The 22,248-nt window shown below is 32.0% G+C and overlaps 6 protein-coding genes across 14 annotated transcripts in view; 3 read left to right on the top strand and 3 right to left on the bottom strand.

Annotated features, from left to right (window-relative positions):
• Window positions 1–190: 190 nt before the first annotated feature.
• LOC130901778 (threonine--tRNA ligase 1, cytoplasmic-like) lies at window positions 191–2,391 on the bottom strand. The gene is made up of 2 exons (XM_057813376.1): window positions 1,715–2,391; window positions 191–1,009 (listed from the first exon to the last, which is right to left on the bottom strand). Exons 1-2 carry the CDS (start codon window positions 2,280–2,282, stop codon window positions 207–209), a joined length of 1,371 nt encoding a protein of 456 aa, XP_057669359.1. The 5' UTR covers window positions 2,283–2,391; the 3' UTR covers window positions 191–206.
• Window positions 2,305–2,955, top strand: LOC130901781 (signal recognition particle 9 kDa protein). Its single transcript, XM_057813379.1, has 2 exons — window positions 2,305–2,747; window positions 2,800–2,955. Exons 1-2 carry the CDS (start codon window positions 2,607–2,609, stop codon window positions 2,893–2,895), a joined length of 237 nt encoding a protein of 78 aa, XP_057669362.1. The 5' UTR covers window positions 2,305–2,606; the 3' UTR covers window positions 2,896–2,955.
• Window positions 2,956–3,560: 605 nt separating this feature from the next.
• Window positions 3,561–4,404, bottom strand: LOC130901780 (selenoprotein F). Its single transcript, XM_057813378.1, has 3 exons — window positions 4,172–4,404; window positions 4,003–4,118; window positions 3,561–3,944 (listed from the first exon to the last, which is right to left on the bottom strand). Exons 1-3 carry the CDS (start codon window positions 4,214–4,216, stop codon window positions 3,614–3,616), a joined length of 492 nt encoding a protein of 163 aa, XP_057669361.1. The 5' UTR covers window positions 4,217–4,404; the 3' UTR covers window positions 3,561–3,613.
• Window positions 4,405–4,644: 240 nt separating this feature from the next.
• On the top strand, window positions 4,645–15,378 carry LOC130901773 (dosage compensation regulator). 2 transcript variants are annotated; one of them, XM_057813363.1, is made up of 12 exons: window positions 4,645–5,043; window positions 5,499–5,699; window positions 5,770–6,067; window positions 9,333–9,487; window positions 9,543–10,031; window positions 10,233–10,600; window positions 10,982–11,218; window positions 12,054–13,001; window positions 13,675–13,938; window positions 13,996–14,346; window positions 14,409–14,577; window positions 15,045–15,378. In XM_057813363.1, the coding sequence occupies exons 1-12, from the start codon at window positions 4,962–4,964 to the stop codon at window positions 15,248–15,250; spliced, it is 3,768 nt and encodes a 1,255-aa protein (XP_057669346.1). In that variant the 5' UTR covers window positions 4,645–4,961; the 3' UTR covers window positions 15,251–15,378. The 2 variants fall into 2 exon arrangements, with proteins under 2 accessions (XP_057669346.1, XP_057669347.1); XM_057813364.1 differs by lacking the exons at window positions 4,645–5,043; window positions 5,499–5,699 and adding an exon at window positions 8,112–9,275 and having other exon boundaries at window positions 5,930–6,067.
• LOC130901779 (nurim homolog) lies at window positions 15,379–20,781 on the bottom strand. Its single transcript, XM_057813377.1, has 5 exons — window positions 20,307–20,781; window positions 19,223–19,395; window positions 18,398–18,565; window positions 17,482–17,615; window positions 15,379–16,639 (listed from the first exon to the last, which is right to left on the bottom strand). The coding sequence occupies exons 1-5, from the start codon at window positions 20,440–20,442 to the stop codon at window positions 16,510–16,512; spliced, it is 741 nt and encodes a 246-aa protein (XP_057669360.1). The 5' UTR covers window positions 20,443–20,781; the 3' UTR covers window positions 15,379–16,509.
• The window catches only part of LOC130901774 (large proline-rich protein bag6), an 11,321-nt gene continuing 9,702 nt past the window's right edge, over window positions 20,630–22,248 (top strand). For 4 of the 8 annotated variants that reach the window (XM_057813373.1, XM_057813367.1, XM_057813370.1 and 1 more), the window contains exons 1-3: window positions 20,815–21,103; window positions 21,649–21,766; window positions 21,959–22,205. In XM_057813373.1, the coding sequence (XP_057669356.1) occupies window positions 21,041–21,103; window positions 21,649–21,766; window positions 21,959–22,205 (428 nt within the window). In that variant the 5' untranslated portion in view covers window positions 20,815–21,040. Of the gene's footprint in view, window positions 21,104–21,648; window positions 21,767–21,958; window positions 22,206–22,248 lie in introns of all 8 variants that reach the window. The other 4 variants (XM_057813372.1, XM_057813369.1, XM_057813365.1 and 1 more) reach the window with 2 other exon arrangements.

Raw genomic sequence — 22,248 nt, 5'->3', positions numbered from 1 at the left:
GATTGCTGGTAAAGTCTCAGTTAAGTCTCTTATTGTGAGACTGAGAAGGAAGGTACATTGAAGTGAATTATGAGGGGAGAATAATCTGAGTTTTGGTATAAATGGCAAGCAACTATTATTTAATATTCTAGATCCGAAATTGAAATAGTATTAATTGGAGATTAGGGTAATTTCAATAAAAAAAATCAACTTTCTCGAAATATATTTTATTTTATAGCAAACTCAGTTTTTAAGTTGTTAAATTTATTTATTAAAACATTCAATGTATATTCTCTGCAAACATTATTATCCCTAGATCTCACATTAACAGTTCTATCACTTTTTTCTTTTTCTCCTACTATTAGAATAAAATTGAACTGTGCAAGTTGAGCATTCCTAATTTTTTTATTAAGAGTATTACTAAAATCATTTTCTAATTCAATCATGAACCCAGCATTGTGAAGTTTTTGTTTAACTTCTATGGCATATTCGTTACAGGTAGATCTGATTGGAATTATCATAGCTTGTCTCGGTGATAACCAGAACGGCCATTTTCCCCTGTAGGACTCAGTCAAAACAGCTATAAACCTTTCGACTGAACCTAATATTGCTCGATGAATCATTACTGGTTTCTTTTTCTCTCCGTGATCGTTTACATAAGATAGATTAAATCTGATAGGTAATTGAAAGTCTAACTGGATAGTCGCACATTGATGAGGCCTACCAAGTGCATCTTTGATGGTTATATCTATTTTAGGTCCATAAAAAGCTCCGTCCTGTTGATTTAATGTCCACTGACGATTCAGTTTTTTTAAACTTGTTTCTAGTGCCTTCTCAGCTGAATTCCATAATTCTATATCTCCCATATACTTTTCTGGCCTTGTTGACAAACTCAATTCGAATGTAAATCCAAATGTTGAATAGACATATTCCACAAATTCCAAACAATCAGTTATTTCATCCTCGATTTGTTCAGGTGTGCAGAAAATATGGGCATCGTCTTGTTGAAATCTTCTCACTCTTGTCAGACCTATTAGATAAAAATTAATGTAATAATTGACCTATCTCTAACACATAATTTTTTATTTGGATATAATCAAAATAGGGCTTTTTGATGTTGAAATGTGAGGAATCCATAGTTGAAGTATTTTGATATAGTTTGACATGCTAACCTTTGAAATAAGTTAAAATTTTACCTTAGTAGTTTTTTCAAAGGCGACCTATCCACACAGGTCGCTATCGATGGACACACCTCTGAAGTTTTTAGATCAACCCTGGTGCTCCCCAGGGATGCTTTTTGTCACCTACTCTCTTTCTCTTGTACATCATTGATCTATTCGACAAAACTACAAAACCCGATCTATAGCTTCGCCCATGATAGCTCACTGGTGTCGACGTTCAAATCAGCCGCCCCAATAAACTCGGCTAACCCCCAAATCCAGTTGGCAGCAACAGAGCACCATTATCAATACCGATCTTGCAAACATTCTGGTGTGGTGTAGAAACAATCTGATTGAGTTTAATGCAGCAAAGGAGAGAAAAGTCAGAAAACAGTGCCTATTTCCACTTCATTATTTTTCTCTTTTCTTCGTTTTAATTTTAATTTCAGTTTTAATATATTTGTTTATACAATGAAATTGACAATGGAGCCATCCCTAAATTGTGTAGGTTTGGAAATAAATGATGTCGCTTCTAAGTTCCCTTCTTAAGTTATATTTTATTTTTCTATACTCACCTGTTAAGACACCAGAAAGTTCATTTCTGTGAAGTACACCGAAATCAGCTAGACGAATAGGTAGCTCCTTCCAAGATCTTATGCGATTTTCATAAATTAAACAATGTCCTGGACAATTCATTGGCTTCAGTGCGAATGTATCATTGTCTATTTTAAATGAAAACATATGTTCTGCATAATGTGACCAATGGCCAGATGTCTGCCATAATTTGATGTTGTATATGTTTGGAGATATAACTTCTTGATATCCTCTTTTAACATATTCTTTTTTAATAAAATTCACTAAAGTATTATATATATGAGCACCGCGAGGTTGGAAAATACATGAACCAGGAGACATTTCGTGAAAGAAAAATAATTCTTGTTCTCTACCGATTTTTCTATGGTCGGGTGCATTGGATTCATTTGTTTTTTTAGGTATTTGTGCAGCACAATCACTATGCTCAAATTTCCTTTGGATTTTATTGTATACAGAAACTATTTTATGTTTGTATAAATTAATAGATGAATAATTAGTCTGTCCATACTTAACAGACGTCAATAAGTGATTATAACATTTAAACATCATAAGGCAAAACTTATATTTTTTTTATTAAATTTACATTAATAATATATTTTCTACTTCATGTATGAATTGAAATTTAAACAATTGAATAACATTTCTTCTTCGCTTTTATTTTCAAAAGTTATCTTTACCGCATACCATAGAATAGTAGTATATTGAAGAATTGTTGCCTAAGAGCTACCGAATAAACTAACGGCAATGCCGAACGTACTTAAATTGAAGTGACATATGTCAGCTGTTTAAATAGCAAACACGATTTACAACTATTAATTTTAACACGATTATAGTAAATAAGTAGTTTACATGTTTTAAGCTAGAATAATAAACATGACTTATTTAAAATCTTGGGAGGAGTTTGAAAAAGCTGCCGAAAAATTATACATTCAATCTCCTACAAAAGTTAGATATACAATGAAATACGCTCATTCAAAAAACCATTTAATTCTAAAAATGACTGACGATGTAATTGTAAGTGAGTGTCTTTGAATAGAAAAATTTAAATACGTTCAGTATATTTTAGTGCCTACAGTTCAAGACAGAGATAGCCCAAGACGTGAGGAAAATAGACAAGTTTATAAATAATTTGTTGAGACATATGGTATCAAAAGAACATTAAAACTATTAAAAATTTTATATTTTTGTTAAAAGGTGGATTAAAAGATATTGTGAAAACATATGCCGAAATTTTTGTTTCCCTATCAATTATGAACAAAAAGTTTTTTCATAGTGTGTTATCCAATATTCCTCGTGGTCTTTTTCTTGGTATTTCACTTTCCCAATTTTTCTCAACTATACAATTTAATAGCATTTCTGTTCATTTCTTGTATGGTGTTATGATCCTACGTATTTCTATAGCTTAGTATTGAGGTAAATTTGAAAAATTTTGGGGTATTGTTTTCAAAAGCGTCTTTGAGAAATGTAATCTACATGAATTTTGTGTAACATTATAAAAAACACTAATCACAATTTTTTGTTAATAGGTTCCTTATTAAGTGTCCTTTACAATAGTTAAAGGAAATTTGGAATAATTTTGGGACCTCGTTTTCAAAACGAATAAAGTGCGTCTTTATAGAAATGTAATCTACATGAATTTTTTGTGACTTTATAAAAATCACTCAAATCACAATTTTTTGTTGTTTTCAATTAGATGAACTTTGTTATAGTTAAATATATATTTTTTGGGTCTTCACTTCAGAACAGAATGCAATTTATTTAGCAAAAAAATATTTGTGGTATAAATCCATGGATAACTTCATATGGATTATGTAAAATAAATGTGACTAGGTATAAGAGATTTATATTACAAAATGAGGAAACAATTTTATATTAAAAATTCAAATCATGTTTGTTCTCAAATAATCATCATCACTGGAATTTATTAAATGTGTACTTAAAAATTCTTCCACAGAATCCGTATTCCACTTCTCAATAGCTACAGTTTCTTGTAAATGTCCATCTTTATCAAACAATTTTATGATTGGATCTAATCCTCTGACATATTTTATTTGTAAATTCGGAAACTTATCTGGTCTCTCACTTTTAATGAATGCTTGAATTTGAGGATAAGCTCCAAATTTACAAGTACATACTTCAAGAACTGCTTTGTGAAAAATCTTTTCTGTTGAATTAGATTCATCTGGATGACAGCATTCTTTACAATGAGACCTAAAATTTAAATATAACTAGTGCTCTAGTATTACCACCCATATATTTATTTACTTACAAAAGTTCAGTAAGTTGAAACTTTTCTAATTGATCACAAGAAGAACACAATAAATTAGGTTTGTGAAATCCTAATGACCAACAATCTTCTGTTGAAAACTCTGCTAACACTATAAACTGTAAATAAAATTAATTATTTTCGGCTATAATGTACCAATTGAACAACTTACTGGAACTACCACAAGAGATATAAAAGTAGTTGTGTACATATTCATTTAAATTACTTCAACTTGAATATTAATGCTTATAAAATATCTCCTAATTACATATATATTACGTGTAAAATCGTTATCACAGAAAATCTAACAAATAAAACTTACGTTTTTGTACAACGTAATGAAAAACCGCTTAAACATATATTATTCATAGACACCAGTTTTATTTTGTATTTCAGCTGTCAGCGTAGTGAAGTATTCTGTCATACGGGTGCGCTTTCGATCTTACTTTATGGGGAAGAAAAGTATGTAAGGGGCGCATTTCACTAATAAGCATTCCCGACGCCTGAAATACTCTTTTGGGCGAGCTACATAGCGACTATGATCATTATGGTCTCAGCGAGAACGTCATTCATGACGACATTTGTCAAGAGGTGGGTCGAAGTGAACGTTAAAAGAATTAGCGGAATTTTCAAAACTCAAGCAACGCAGTGCAAAAGTGTAGTCTTTCAGAAATATATTCATTTTTGTTTTTCGAAGAAAAGGCGTCCATAATATTTGAATTCCGTTTTCACACGTGTAGTAGACATTTTGACAACTATTCTTCAAGACCTGACCACAAAATTAATGCTAGTATAATATTAGTTGGTGGTGCCATCTGGTGGGTATTAAATTGAGAATCTCATTAGAGTTCATTTGTCGATAGGTTTTTAGTTTCTGCCATTTTGTGAGTAAGAATAGGAAGTACGTTTAATTGAATAAAGCATTGCGTATTTTAACTAATATTGTTTCTTATTGACGAACGATGTCTGATAATATTAAATCTTTTTTAAACGAGTGGTCTCAAAAAAATAAAAAAGAACTGCATTATGAGGTTAGACCCACCGGTAAGTTAAATCCCTATTTTTTTAAACTATCACGAGCATATTCGATTCAAAACGAGACATTTATATATTTTTGGGTAAGTAAAGACCAATTGGCAGAGGAAAGGAGAATAACCTACAATGGAAAAGTTTAAATAAAAACGTTTTTGAACAGTCAAAACATGAAATTGATGTGCTATCCAACTTGTAGTCCTTGTTTGGTACGCTATGATTTCATCTTATACTTGCAATTCAAAAATAAAATGGGGGCCAACGTTTTTCTACATCCGAGGAAGCGGTTGCTTACCTTCTTTATTTTCTCTAATCCTGCTTCTAAAACCTATCAAAGGCCAATTGAACAACCTATCTAGCTTTGTTGCTATATTCAATGTTTGTATTCTTAATTTTCAAAAAATACAATTGACAATAATTATATTTCAGAAATATAATTGAAAATGCATTTAATTTGTCCTTTTCAGGTACCAAAAATCGTCAACGATTTTTGTGTGAAGTCCGCATAGATGGTTACAATTATGTAGGTGCTGGAAATTCTACAAATAAGAAAGATGCCCAGAGCAATGCTGCAAAAGATTTTGTATCATATCTAGTCCGACAAGGCTTTGTAAACAAAAATGATGTTCCAGTAGATATTGATGCAGCACCTGCACCAGTAATTCACCGTAAGTATAAATAATGTAATATAATTAAATAGTAATGATATAAAATAAAAAAATCATATTTTTTAATTAGATGGCCTACAAGAGAAACTTCTAGTAGGATCTCAGCATCAAGTTTTTGAACAAGGTGCAGGTCCAGCTTCTTATGGTGAAGCTTATCGCCCTCGAGGGCGTGAAGATGGCAATTGGCATTATATGGATCGAGCACAAGAACAAAAAAAGTTGGAAGAAGCCGAGGATCTAGATGTCAATGCACAAATTCATGGAAATTGGACTGTAGAAAATGCTAAATCGAAATTACATCAGTTCATGCAGACAAATAAGATTCATGCTGACTACAAATATACCCAAATTGGACCTGATCATGCTAGGTTGGTTCATAAAAAAATCAATAACATATTTATCCTTTTGTAATATTACAGATATACTATTATTTTCTTCTTACTTCATACCCTGTTTTTTTAAAAAAACTTTTCATTATTTTATTTATTATTATCTCCAAAAATCCTTTGAAGCATTATTATACTTTGACCTATAGGGCCTGTTGTGGTCCCACATCATATCTCTTCACTGGAACTCCTTCAGTGCATAATTCAGTTTCAGAGTTCCAATGAATTCCAGTATCTGGAACGGCTCCAAAGAGGTTACATCCTTATTTCTAGAACTTTGTCGTTTAAAGCATTTCCTATGTTGGCTTGTGATGGACTATGTATCAAAAAATTGTCATTCTTGATCTTCACTGGACCTCAGTGCATCTATTTTTTCTTATGTTTCATTACAGGGAGGATTTTTCGATTAGATTATTTTCTATTTACATACTATTTACAACAATCTATGATTTTTTATACCATTTTTTATTACTGTTTATAATAATTTCAACTATAATTTTTTGTTTATTGTTTGCTGTTCTGAAAGGTTATCGTTTTACCTTTTGTACAGCAAACTTTTTTTGTTTTATATAATATATATTTTAAACTTTCGAAGAAACTGTGAGCTTTTTCGCATATAGTTTTTTCATAAGTTAGTTTTTATTTATTAGAACCTGTATGAGAACTTTACCAAAAGCAGAAAAACATTATGTAAGAGAAATATACACTGTTGGATATTATTTTAACTATTTATAGTATCTATCAGTGTCGCTGTAAAATATTATTTTAAATTGTAAATAGTGTTGACAAAAAATTTTAGCTCAAGATATTGAATATAATGAGTAATTTCATTTATTTTTGTCCTTATCATTTTTAGATTTAAATAATATATTATGGAGTACGTTTTGGTCTCTTGAAACTTGGCCTGAATTAGAGAAGGTGGTAGTTGCTTGAAAAATCTTACTGTATTAGAAAGTAGACAATACAGTTTGAAGACACCACGTTGTTTAGACTTTGTTTGGCAACCACCAATCAGTGAATTTGTAAACATGGAAAAAATTGATCATCGTTATGTGATACAAACATCGCTGGGAAAACTGTATGGAGCTAAAAGGAGATTACGTTGAAAAATAAATATATTTTTTTCAAAATTTTTGTTTTTTCTTTGGCCAAGTACTTCTTGTACCTTCTTTTAGGAATTCCAACGTACCTTTTTTTTATAATTTCCTTAATGTCCTAATGTTATTGAATGAATCCTCTCTGATACACCTGGTACACGTTTTAGGAAAAAACTAATAGATTTACACGAACCCAGACGACACGTTTTGAATCTCTTTCTCCGGACACCAAACGCGTAGATCTCTACGAAGCTACGCTAGTCTTCAAACTTGAAATATATTATGCTGTACAGATATTTCTAATACAATGATATTTATCAAGCAACTACCACCATTTCTATGTCAGACCAAGTACTAAGACCGTCCACGTAATTTGGAATTCCCGGGGACGAAGAATTATTGTTTTATTGTAGTAGTTGTAGGCACATGGTGCGGTCGCTATAGTACAAAGTAGAATCGTTAGTCGTTCTTTACTGTGCTTCCCTCTATGATATTTTTAAATGTAAATTTTTGTCTGGAAGAATTTTGGGGTCGTGTACATTCAATAAACCCTCCAATTGACTTTTTCATTATTTGCTTTTGCTTGCATTATCATCGCAAACTTTTTTTGAAGGCCAGATCATATCGTTACTTGAAAGTTTCCATCTCAATTATTGCCAGCTTTGAAATTATGGAATTGTAAGCTCTTCAGCTTTATTCTTTTAATATAGAAATTGTCTGTATAAAAATTTATTTACATTTTATTTTTTACATTATCTTGAGTTTAAAATTATTTTCTACCAACACTATTTACACTTTTTCTTATTCCATTCAAATTAATTATGGGATTGCAGTGGCGGCTTGTTAGATGTCAGATATAAAATATAAAAATATGATAAGTTGCAAAGAAAAAATTATTCTGGCATTGATGAATTAATCCTTAATTGTAGGTTTTCAATAATACAAGATGGCCATTTTGCAAAGTGTTTGATTTTCTTAACGCCAATGACAAACCTGGGGCATGCCTCTTGATAATGCATCGAAAAAAATTTACCACAATACTAAGCTGTAGAAAAAAAGTGGGATCATAACACCATACAAGAAATGAATAGAAATGCCATTAAATGGTATATGGATGGATCTAAAGCAGAAGACAGAAGTGGAATAAGAGTATAAGGCCCTAGAACCAATATGTGAGTGAAATACCAAGCATTTTTCAAGCAGAAATCTATGCAATTGAAAAATTTGTCAAATTAAATCTAAATCTATCTCAAACAGGAGATTATTATCTTGTCCTATAGCCAAGCAGCCATTTCTTGGACAAGTTAAATTAGTTAGTCAAGAAAAATAAAGTCACCTTACAATGGATTCCGGGACCTATAGTGGCTGAGACAGACTCTTTTGAGAAACTATAACCAGAGTAGAATATTAACAGGTGTCCTATCGGGATACTGTCACCTCAATAAGCAGATAATGCAGCATAAATACTCCAAAGCAATACACCGACGACGTTTCTAGTCATCGGTTTTATTTTGGACAAGCCTTTTAATGATACTGCTGGAGAAATCTTCAGATCAGACATTTGTCAAGATCCTGTCGCAATAATAAAGGGGGGCAAAATAGATCCTTTAGGTTTTAGTGAATATGACACCCCGATGTCCACTATACATACATAAAGATCCTGTTGTGAGAGCAAAATTCAGAGTTACTTGATTTATGGTTGCAGGATCTATGAAAATGATACTGGAATCAATAGTGATTGACACGAAGATGTCAATGATTTTGTTTTAAGAATGGGTTAGTGATTTAGTACAAATGAATGAGTTGAACAAAGTCATAGGCTTTCTGTAACTTTAGTCATTCCTACTAAGAAGTAGTAGATTATTCTACTTTCTTCCTTGGCAATATGTTCTGAAGGACCTATGAGAAGACATTAAATGAATTCACGTTGTGTACCTTGATTTCTGTTGATGATGATGATTTTTATGGCAGGGCACATCGATTAACGAATCGCCACGGGAATTATAATTTCTCGCATCAATCGAATTATCTCAAATGCTTTTGGTTTGTTTTCATATAGGTCCTGCAAACAACTTTTTCACATGGATTAAGATGTGAGTAAATAATAATAATAATGTGAAATATATTATCAACAATGAGGTCGTTTGTAGAACGTTTGTAGCAGAATTGAGTTTCTATGTGAAACAACTTGGTAGATCAATTCACGGTCGAGATTCGGGATCTAATAAACAGACTGCAAGTAAAAGTTGCGCTCTATCTGTTGTTCGGCAGCTTTTCCATTTAGGAGTTATCGAAGCTTTTTCAGGTATTTATATTCATAGTAAAAATGTCTTATGGTTAATTTGAATGAATTTTTATAGGTACATTGAAGAAAGAGAAAAAATCAGCCACGGAAATGCCTCCGTTCCAAGTGAGAATATCTCCTCATTTGAAAAAACAAATACAAGATTGTCTAAACGAGTTGAATGTTACCCCTACTCCGTTAAAACCAATTGTAAAAGATGAAAACGGAGAAGTTCAACCAATTTCTTTATTAAGTAGTCACGTGTTAGATGATTTCCAACCTGCTAAACCGACAGAAGCGGGAGTTGTCACTTGGTCACCTCCTCAACCCAATTGGAATTGTTGGACGGGTTGTAATGTAGATGAGGGTTATTTGGCTACTGCAACACTAGAAGATTTGAGCGAACAAATGCTGAAAGAATGGAGATCTCGTTTGGAAAATGATTCTTCTTTAATAAAAAGTATACAGGATAGACAACAACTACCAGTATATGCTATGAAAAGTGTAATTATGGAAGCTATTAATGAACATCCGGTTATTATTATAAGAGGAAATACAGGTTGTGGTAAGTATACGTTGAATAATCGTGGAAATGTTTCTTTGATTCATAGTAGTGACAAAGTCAAAAGCCATACTCATAATTACATTGTCTGGTCCTTCGAAATGGATATTTATATGACATGCACTAATCCAGCTTCTTGAAATCTCTATCTAGTGAATTCACAAATTGTAGTATTTTCGTTTAAATACATTTTTTTAATTTTAGGTAAAACCACACAAGTCTGTCAGTTCATTTTAGAAGATTATGTTATGTCCGGTCAAGGAGCTTGGGCGAATATTTGTGTGACACAACCAAGACGTATATCAGCAGTTTCTGTATCTGAGAGAGTAGCAAATGAAAGATGCGAAGATTTAGGACTGTCTATCGGTTATTCGGTGCGTTTTGAATCATCTTTACCCAAACCATATGGTTCTGTGATGTTCTGTACTGTTGGGGTTTTATTGAAGAAACTCGAGAATGGGCTTCGGGGAGTTAGCCACGTGATTGTCGACGAGATTCATGAAAGGGATGTTAACAGCGATTTTATAATGGTCGTATTGAGAGATATGATCCACACTTATCCGGATTTGAGGGTAATCAATCGATATATATTTTATTTTTAACAATAATTGTATCATCAAGATTTAAAAATAAGTTTGGGGTAATTTGGTAAATATGGTTCACAATTTGATTGACTTGTTGTAACAATCAAAGCAAAAATTAGAAGTAGAAGTAGTATGTGCAAACAAGGAAAAGTTGCTGGACATGTCATTTTTTTTTTAAAAATGACAGTTTTTTATTGAAAGTAGAAGTAAACTTAAAAACTAACCATAAAAATGTAAACCAGGATAACTCCTGGTCATGCCAGCTTAACTTCCAAGAGGATTATAAACACAACTATCTACTATAATAGTAGTAGTAGAGAAGACACAATTTTATATATTTATTTATTCGATTTTCAATTTTTCTTTTAGGTTATTTTGATGTCTGCTACCATTGATACAACTTTATTCTCCAAATATTTCAACAATTGTCCAGTTATTGAGGTACCGGGAAGAGCATATCCCGTAAAACAGTATTTCTTGGAAGACGCTATCGAACTAACAAAGTTTGTACCACCAACTGATACTAAAAAAAGGAAAAACAAATCTAAAGATGATGAGGACGACGAAGGTACCGGGATCGAAGATCCAGACGAAAATTTAAACAAGGTAAATACACAATTTTCTTAAATCAATCTTTAATTTTAAATTTTATCATTTTTTTTTAGTTAAATGTTACTTTATCTACTTCTAGCTCCGAAGATGTGGTTCAAGACTTAAATACAATTCAACCCTGTCTAGAATAACATAATAAAAATCCAGTCTTTCTGGAACCGTATTAATTAATCTTATCATCCACATACCTTAGAGAAAATCCATCAATACCTAGCAGGACCTTCCCAGGTGTGGCTTAAAACTTTTCCTGCTGAATCTTGACTGGTTTTTCTTTGTCTCTTTTTGGAAACATCGTTGCCATATGCTTATTCACATTCTTTCTGGGACCATCCTCACTCTCTTATATCGATATGTGAAACCGTCGCCACAACTTTCGCGTCCATGTACTTTTGAGGAACGCGCGTAATCCAAATAATACCTTTAGTCAATCCAAAGTAACATTTTCCCTTAGATATTGATGTTACATCCCACATTTTGAATCCAGTTCTTTTGATTGCGGGAATCATTTACCTTTGTATGAAGGTCACTTGGTTTTCCGCCATGCATCCTTGCTTCTTCTTAAAAATAACCCTTGTTCAAGTTATTAAGGAGATATAGAGTGGTAAACTGATACTCTTTCTCTTTCTTTCCTCTAGTACAATTCCACTTACATCTCGCTTTTTCTATTTTTATTATGATTCTTTCTCAAATATTCTCATAGGTTAGGAAAACTTCAGATTAAATATGGGTACAAGCTATGTTGCAAAGGGATGAAAATAAAACTCTTCCCTTAATTTATTTTAAATGAATTAGAATTTTCCATTGTAACTTGATATTTATTTATTTTTAGGTGGTTACTGGGAATTATTCAGAATTAACCAAAAACGTGATGAGTAGATTGAATGAAAAAGAAGTTAGTTTCGAGCTTCTCGAAGCTCTTCTCGATTATATAAAGAGTCAAAACATTCCTGGAGCGGTTTTAGTATTTCTTCCTGGTTGGAACTTGATATTCGCGATGATGAAACATCTTCAAAATCATCCTGTTTACGGAGGACCTCAATATTGTATTTTACCGTTGCATTCGCAGATACCGAGAGAAGATCAAAGAAGAGTTTTCAATCCCGTTCCTGATCACGTGACCAAAGTAATTTTATCTACAAATATTGCCGAAACCTCGATAACCATTGACGATGTAGTTTTTGTTATTGATAGTTGCAAAGCTAAAATGAAGATGTTTACGTCTCATAACAACATGACCAGTTATGCTACGGTTTGGGCTTCCAGAACCAATTTAGAACAAAGAAAAGGACGTGCCGGTAGAGTCAGACCAGGTATTTGTTTCCATTTATGCTCTAAAGCGAGATACGATAAATTAGAAGAGCACATGACGCCAGAAATGTTTAGAACGCCTTTACACGAATTGGCATTGAGCATAAAACTGTTACGTTTAGGTTCTATCGGTCATTTCTTGAGTAAAGCCATAGAACCTCCTCCTTTGGACGCAGTTATCGAAGCCGAAGTACTTTTGAAAGAGATGAAATGTTTAGATAGGAACGATGAATTAACACCCTTGGGTAGGATAATAGCCAAATTGCCAATTGAACCGAGATTAGGAAAAATGATGGTTTTGGGATGTATATTTATGTGTGGTGGACCTCTCGCCACTATGGCCGCTAATTCGTCTACATTTCCGGAAATATTCACTTTGGATATAGGTCACAGAAGATTGAGTTTCCATCAAAAGGCTTTGGCCGGTGACAGACATTCCGATCATGTTGCCATGTTGACAGCTTTCGAGGTTAGTGTGTTTCTGATATTTTTCAAACTTGTAGATTACAAACGTTGTTCAAATCATCTGATAACTGCTCTTCTTCCAAAATTTTGTTTCATAATACTGCAGTTTTTTGTATTGTGACCTCCGGGAAAGATTTCACATACTTTTATTGCTTCAACTTCATCAATCTTTTCCTGTACTTTTGTTCGCCTGTCTTAGACATTCTTGCATGGTTTCTATCAGTGAGGATTTTGTTTCCTTTCTTCATCAACTTCTCTATTTATGGCTTTTCATTCAGCTTCTTTTACCGTGTTTTCTATCTCTTTCTATTTCTTCACCTTACTCTTTATTTTATTATGGTTGTCACCTTCTGCTTCATTTTAGTTACAACCAGAAAATGATCCAAGTTTGCATCTGCCACCTTGAAACCTTCAAAACTATCTTTTCAAGATTGTAAATTATATTTCGCTTCAAAGATATCAGATCTTTGCATGCAACCATACCAGCGATTTGCCTTATTATTCGAGCCTTCTATAAGTAGTTGATTTTGATCCGGCTCGAAGGACCAACAATCAGAGCTGCTATCAACTCATCTATAGCACGCTATCCATGAAAATGAGAAATTTGGATATCAAAATACTGTGATGTTTAATACATGAATCATATTGTTTCTATACAACTAATTTTTGTCTTTCAGATGTGGGATCACGCAAGACAAGGTGGAGAAGAAGCAGAGCTGAGGTTTTGTGATTTCAAGGGAATCAGTATGCCGACAATGAGAGTGACATGGGAAGCCAAACATCAGTTGCAACAAATTTTAAATAACGTAGGTTTCCCCGAAGAAACTTTAGCTCCATTACCTATGGAGACTGTTGGTCCAGATCCGAGACTTGATGTAGTTATGTCTTTGATGTGCTACGGATTATACCCGAACGTTTGTTATCACAAAGAAAAAAGAAAGGTTAGGCGCAAATTTTCAGGATTTATCCCATTGTTATTCGATTTCTTCTATTTTTAGGTGTTGACAACGGAAAGTAAAGCAGCACTTATTCACAAGACTTCGGTAAATTGCAGTAATCAAGATCAAGGTTTTCCTTATCCATTTTTCGTATTTGGAGAAAAGATCCGAACCAGAGCCGTTTCTTGTAAGCAGATGAGTATGGTTACGCCGCTTCACCTTTTGTTATTCGGATCGAGGAAAGTCGATTGGGTCGATAACGTTGTAAGATTGGATAATTGGATAAATTTGGATATGGATCCAGAAGTTGCTTCTATGATTCTTGCTTTGAGACCAGCTTTAGAAAGTTTAGTGATTAGAGCATCTCAAGAACCCGAATCCATTTTGGAAATGGGAGAAATGGATTGTAAGGTAATAAAATAAATCGGAAATATATATTCTATACGCTCAGTTAATGCTTCAATATTTTTTAGGTGGTGTCAACGATTAAAGAATTGTGTAAATTACATGCTGGCAGTTTTGAAATAGAAAGATCTCAATCTAATCTTTTAGCATCTAACAGACCTAATAGAGGACATACAATTGGAAATTACAGTGGACCTCCTCCGAAATTCTTCCGGGGTGGTTCTGGCAGTCGAGGAGGTGAGATATATTTATACAACTTCAATATTGTACCACAAAAACTCAATTTTTCCCTTAAAGTAACAACCTTAAATAAGTCAATATCAAAAAGTGTCCTTACCTTAATGTCATGCTGAAGCGGCCGTGTATTTGATGAAAACAAATGTTTGAAAGTTATGAAATAGAGTTGAGGTAGTTTCAACAATAGACTAAGGCCGGCCTGAAGGACTTTTGGAACCAATTCTGATCTTGCCAGATAGGATTATGTCAAAATTATGAAAATAGGTCCACAAACGAGTATTTGAAACTCCATAATGTGAATGTGAATAGCAATAACCAAAATGTCATCCTAATGGAGTTCATAGGACTTATGATAGGCCCTCACTTAACGTTACCAAAAGTCCTTTGATATCATTAGGCAAGTTGTGAGGTGGATCGATGTGCATATTATGGAGTGTTAAATCTAGACTATTTATTTTTTTTTTCAGGAATGGGAGGTGGTTACAATAATGGAGGCGGCGGGTATAGAGGTGGAAGAGGTTACGGCGGCGGTAGTTATGGAGGATACAGAGGAGGTGGTGGATATGGGGGAAGAGGTGGTTTTGGAGTTAGAGGAGGAGGTGGTTTTGGTGGTAGAGGAGGAGGTGGTTTTGGAGGTAGAGGTGGCGGTTATGGAAGTAGAGGAGGATACTAAATATTTAGTTTATTTATTCGGTTTCAAAATATTTATTGCATTTGTATTAGGACTTCTTAGAAGTTAAAAAGTTCTTTTGACTAGAATATATATGTATTTACTTAAAATTGACTATAATAAAAGAAAAATTGGAAAACTTTTTTATTTGACAATCCAAAATATAATATAAAGGTAATAACAAATACTGTTTCTATATATAAATAATTTATATACATTTTCATTGCATGATAAGAAAATATTTTGTTAATATATAGTCAAAATCATTGTAAATATAAAAAAAAATACAAATTAGTGTCGCTTATCAACTAAGATTACGAATTTAAGCATTCAATGCAATTCATTACATTGTGAACTCTTGATCGAGTCATAGAGGAAAAAACTTTTCCAAATTTGTGTTATTCAAAGGCAGTAATAGTCTGGTCTAGTCACAACTTTAACTATTAAGACACTTTTTGCAATGTGTGGAAAATCAGAATCAATGGAGCAAAAATGTGTTTATTAAAAATGTGAAGAAACAAGTAATAACTTCCTATTTTCAATTGGTCAAAAATCAAGGCTGGAAGGTTTCACATTTGAGTTAAAAAAACTTGATTAGGAAATGTATTAAAATAAACAGAGATTTCAACCATCAACTCTAGAAAAGTTTTGGTGTTAATTAAGGCAAGAATTGCAAAGAGTATTAATTGGACCTTGGAGAGTCTTTGTCTCCACTTAAGTTTGAGTTTAATTTTACTCAAATCTTTTGTACAATTTTTTTCTCATAAATTCAAAAGAATTTGCGATAAACCAAAAGTTGAAATTGTATTCTTTTCAAGTCGTAAATCTTAAATGGTTCTTAACCATGGGAAGTCATGGAATTCTGTTCATTTATTAAGCCCGTTTGAGATGGAGCAAAACAACATTAAAAAAATATCCTGCAAGGTCAAAATATTGCATTATGGCTATTACTAACCAAAACTAAACTTTTTCTCTTCAGTGTAGCTGTGAACGCCTCAAAACTAAAAATAAATACAAAAATCACACACCGGAAAAGGGTTGGATTTACCTAACAAGACGAAAACATCACTTTTACAATCTGCTGATCTAACTGAAACTTGATTGGTTATTAAGTCGGAGTAAACTAGATTTATTCCTAGAATTACAGTAAAAATGAGACCGAACTGATAAATTATGAAATATAATTACATCTCGTATTACGTGGAATGTTGTCTTGCTTCATTTTAAGCAACCATACCCGATTCAAAAAATCTTAGTTGTTTCTAAAAATGATCCAATCTAAAATGTTTACGTTCAAATTGATATTTCTGATAATCGTAATCACTTCCATCTGGATTCCATGCAATATACATATATGTAGTTAAGATGACAGCCAAGAGTATTCGGTCAAAGCTAAAAAAAAATTTCAGGATAAAACATAATTCACACATAAATTTATAGCTTAGTATTAAAAAATGCTTCACATTATTATATCCTAGCCATGTATTTTTCAAATAAAACTTGAAACAGTGGTAATTTTGGCATTAAAGATATTCTTCTGAATACGTGATTAGCCAATGGTGTACATAAAGAGACTCAATTATATAGATTATAAATTTTTTGGGGAGTCGTTATGGCTTTTCAGTCTTTCTGCACCAATACCTAAAAAAATATTTTGCATCTCACTGTTCTGCTGCTAAAATAAGTAGACCAGAAGGTTGTGGGTTTTTGTTCCACTTCCAAAGGACACTACTTCTTCGAGGTACCTAAGCCTTTTGCTGGAACCGGCAGGATATTTGCTCTGTTCTTTCTATAGCTTGTTCTAAGAATCTGTGGTGGCCATCCTCTGCCATGTGTCTTAAAATGGTTGATCAGAAAAGCAAGCATCAGTTTAATATCTTTTCTGGACATTTCAAGAAGTTGCTGAAATGGTTATGAATCGTTTGGATTCTTTCAGGCTTCTAGGGTCACCGTCCTCTGCCATGCCTCTTAAGGTGGTAATCATCCCTTAGTTGTAATGAATTTTTTTTATTAATATCTATATTAAACCATTAAAATATATTTGATTTATGTATTCATAATGGTGAAAACACCAAGAAAAATCTCCCATTAGTTGCTTGGTCCGACACTGTTGAATTTAAAATTAAATATGAATTGGAAAATAAAATAAAAAATCATAATTAAATTGAAATTTTGTCATAAACTTTCTCTTAACTTTTGTTTTGTCTATCTGCATTAAATAGTGATCGGCTTACCTCATTATAGGACTTATCCAAAATATTAAAGCGAATGCTAAAAAGCTTGGGTGCCTAATGTGATTATTAAGCCTCTGCCACTGTTTTGATTTTCTTAAATTGGGATCAGGTAAATTCATAATATTGTAATATACCTGTAATAAAAATATTGATTATGATTTACAAACCTGACTAGTTTTCTCTTTTTTTAATTAGTTGGAATAGTTATGAAACCTAATTCATAACTCCATATGAGTTATTTTACAGACAGAAAAATTAAAATTACTTAAACATTCCAGAATCGATAAAGCTAGAAAATTAGATCAAATGCACAGCTCACAGACCAACCAAAACGGTTCATGGGTCAATAAAGATCTTCCTCAAGTTCAAAACGCATCTAGATATATCAGATATATCATTAACAATCATTAACAATGAATTGACCAGATGGCTAGCGGAACAGATGGAGTCCTACTGGAGAAACACTACAGGCCTAAGACAATTCGAAATATTCATAACCATATCAAATAAGTACTCTTGGGAACTTTTCGGATGTCCAGAAACGACTTTAAACTAGTGGTGTACTTTAATAATGTACCTCAAAGGAAAAGTGTAATAAAAACCCTTAGAAAAATAGCCCTTTTGAGATAAGTTGCGAATTTTGGAAGCAGGACAATTAGATACAGAGTCAGCCACAAAATATCTTTTTAAGACTAGGTGTAAAACGACTGGAGAGCCTGTAGTATCGATAATTACTATACAAAAAAATAAAATGAAACTATAAGTTAAACATTAAATTCAATAAGTGACCTATTGATTAATATGATCATGAAAATTGTCAATATCAGAATATATTTTGTAAAAATCCAAAATTGAGTCCAAACATTAGAAGTATTGTTTATTTAATAAAAAAAAATTTAATGGAATAATTTTTTACCTGTTTAATACCTAAAAGTTCTGTAACATCACAACATATGTTACCAACATATATAATAATCCATGCTACAGTATGTATAGAAACGTATAACCACCATAATGGTTTATAATTTAAATTGAATGCCCATAAGATAGCACTTGGTGTAGATTTCCAATGTCGTAATAAATACTACAAATAAGTAATTAGTTAAAACAAAATTTTTCTCATAATTAATATTATATAAGGTAGGGTTATCAAACTTTACATGCCCCAAGGCCCCCTTGAAAAATAAAAATGTAATTTAAAGGGCCCCATTATAAAATACTTCCTATGGAACTCACAATTCCAGTTGGAAGGTCTATTACATTTACATTCTCAATCCAATTCTTCTGGGATGGTATCGATGCAAATTTGAAACTTTCTCAAAATCCTTCATTTCTCCATATGATCATTACAATTTAGAAAAAATTAAAAATAATGACACTTGAATTTCTCTGTTAAATCAATCAAATATCAAGTAAGTTAGCAAGTTGTGTTAGCTTTTCCTTAATGATAGTATTTCTTGACATCCCTGTGTATTACCAAAACCTTTTTCTTTGGAAACTGATAGTAGCATTAAGTTATACTCTACACATAATTAGCTATAACTGCAACTCATTTAATTTAATCGAGCGTGATCGTGCAAGATCAGTCCGATTCCCAATAACTTGTTACACTTTCTCTAATCTAAATCTTTATCTTCAAATTTTCCCTAAATCCTTCTGTCAGTAAATGGCATAAAAATAATTTTTTCAAATAAGATATACAAATTGAAGTCAATAGTGATCCCACTTTAATAGTACTCACCAACAAAATACCTGAAGTTGACATAACATAAACAGAGCGATGAAGAACTTGAAATCCACTGGCTTCAAAAGCTTCTTTCACTCTACTTGATGACAATAATGAATGCTGAAGAACAAATAGTGATAATAACATCATATTTGTTAATAAAGCCCATGATGTCATTAATTCTGGTTCTAAAAGAAACAGTTTGAAGTAGAAGGGTTGAAAAAACATAACCATTAGATAATATTCCTAGTAATAACAAAGAAATACGCCATAGAAGTTGTAATTTTGGTTTATAATTGAAACACTTGTATCGACATTATTGTTATCTATAGTTTTAAATTCTCTTTTGGACGCCCTCCCCCTGGAGACTTTCCAGAACTGAAGAATCTTTCTTGTATTGCTGGCTTAGTAACAAGGCTCTTCAACTAGATAAAATCCTAGGATTTTCCACCAAGTATTGATAAGAGTTGACCGTTACATAGTATATTATAGATTCCTACTCTATCCCACAGAACTGGTAGTTTGTTTTCCATAATTTTTATAAATCGTTTCAAGATTTTAAATATTTCAATGGTTGATATTGCAAGAAAACCATGATTTCAGGTATTGATTAATAAATATGCCGTATTAGTTCATTTAAGTATAAGAAACAATATAAATACATAATTTTTATGAAATAAAAATCAAAACCGTATACATTTTATTTAAATAGCCCCTTTTAACCCCCTTTATTAAACACTGTAGTCCAAAGGACGAAGGTTCGTAATAAGCGTCGAAAAATAAAATTAGTAATCCAGGGTTAACAGAGCAAAAAATTGTACACATACACTAAATATGACAATCTGCACCAAAGTGCCCTGATATATATCTTTTAAATATAATGTAGAAATTTCCAACCTTTAACTAGAGCATTCATTTATTTTATAAAAAAGTATATTAAGACACTGATTAATTTAAAGATGAAAAATTCCTTTTACTATATTTATTGTGAATTTGTAAAATACTTATGCTTATTTATTAACAAAAATAGAAATTATTTGGCACGTTGTTTTTATTTTTAGAATAATTGGGTTAAGACATATATATTCCATTCTCCTACCTTTTAAGTACGGTTCTAACTTTTGGGGTACAGATAAGAAATATGTTAATTCAGTAATCATATAAAAAGTTGTTAACATCCCAAAGCCACTCAAAATTAATTGAAATAAACGAGAAATTTGTAGTGTATTCAACATTATATATGTATTATCTAATGTTTATAAAAATAAAATGATGAAGAAATGACGTAATCTAAAACATAAATTTTGACAGTATATGAAGTGGGGATAACTCTAAGTTCTGATTGATCTATGGGTTAATAACAGTGACTCAGAGTGACTCACAGGAAATAAATTTTGATAATTTTTTTACCGATTATTAATCAGAATACTACTACGAAGAATACTAAGCAATTAACGAAATTTATAAGGGATAACATTAAGTAAATAAAGTTTTTGAGTATTATTTTTTTAAGAACCATAGATTACGAGGCTATTTCCCGTGAAGCTGCTCTTCGTTTATCGAGCGCGAGTACTGTCGGAACGATCCTGCTCAATAGATTTTGACAGTTTTGATAGTTCACGTTCTGGACTTCATATGTTGTAGCCATTTTGATATTTCTGAATTACGCTATAAAATATAGGTTGAAGAAATGAGAAACTTTAGCAACAGTAAATACTAAATTTCTACGTGTTTTATAAGTAGAAAAGATATTTCATTCTTGCCGAAAATTGTACTTTAATTAGTATATGTTCCAACATTATCATACATTATTTTCTTGTTTCAAGTAACAAGATGATCGAGTTGACGGTAAAAACTTTGGATTCCCAAAACCATCAATTCTCAGTAGATGATGATGTAAGTAATAATCAAATTTTCTTTCTTTACACAAATATTATGATATCCACTGAATGGATATTAAATTGTTAATCTATAATTAATGGAGTGTTAAAAGTTATACACAAACATTAATCCTTTACATTATAAAAAAGGTGGATAGTAGTTAAAAATGATGAAATGTTACAAACTTGTTAGGTAATGCATTTAATATTTATATATTCACGTTTTACATATTCATTACTATACAATTTAACTGATGATATTGATTATTTGTTTAGTATTAGTAATTAGTTGATGGTAGTTTCAGATCTTCAAATAATACCCAAAAGATGTAGGTGTCATATCATAATTTTTACTATCCCTTTTTATGTAACTCACAGTTTTTATGAATTTTGATTATGTAAATCACAACAATTAACTTCATCCTATTGTGTGATATTCTGTTATTCCAGTTTTTTATTTTTCAAATCTGTTCTATTACTCATTCTTTAGTACTAAATAAATATACCTTTGCTACTTTTGGAACTATTTATGCATTTAGTAATATTCCAATTTTATTTTAGATTACAGTTGAGCAATTTAAAATCAAAATAGCAGATACTGTAAATATAGCTGCCGACACTCAGCGTATTATCTATTGTGGTAGAGTTTTGCAAGATAATTTGAAGTTAGCCGATTATGGTAAGTTTTGTAAATATTCGATTAGGATATTTCACAGAAGGTTTGTGTTACAAAAGGAATAAGAGAAGCTTGAAGTTCACTTTACCAAGTTTGTTAATTTTGATAAATTTTAATTTTTCCACAGTTTATACTTGTTGCAGCTCCTTTCAATCAAATTGTAACATTCTATATAAATTATATACTTTTCAATAGATGTCAATGGAAAAGTTGTACATTTGGTCCAAAGACCACCACCTGGTACTACGCCGAGATCAAACAGTAGATCTTCTTCCCCCCAACCACAACGTAGAGGATTTAGGGGCTTTCGGGGCTTGGAACAAGGCAATGCAATGTATTTGGGCTCTATGGCATTTCCTGGAAATTTGATGGAATCTCAAGGAATAGTACCTCCACCTCCAACACATAGTCTTTCTGGTAGTCGTTTAAATGTTGCAAGGAGGTAGGTTACTGCAATATTTTACAAAATATGTTGTTAAAGATTA

Source organism: Diorhabda carinulata, chromosome X (genome assembly GCF_026250575.1).
Source record: "Diorhabda carinulata isolate Delta chromosome X, icDioCari1.1, whole genome shotgun sequence".
Lineage (NCBI taxonomy): Eukaryota > Metazoa > Arthropoda > Insecta > Coleoptera > Chrysomelidae > Diorhabda > Diorhabda carinulata.
The sequence above is the reverse complement of the archived record's forward strand: the minus strand, read 5'-3'. Positions and strand labels throughout refer to the sequence as shown.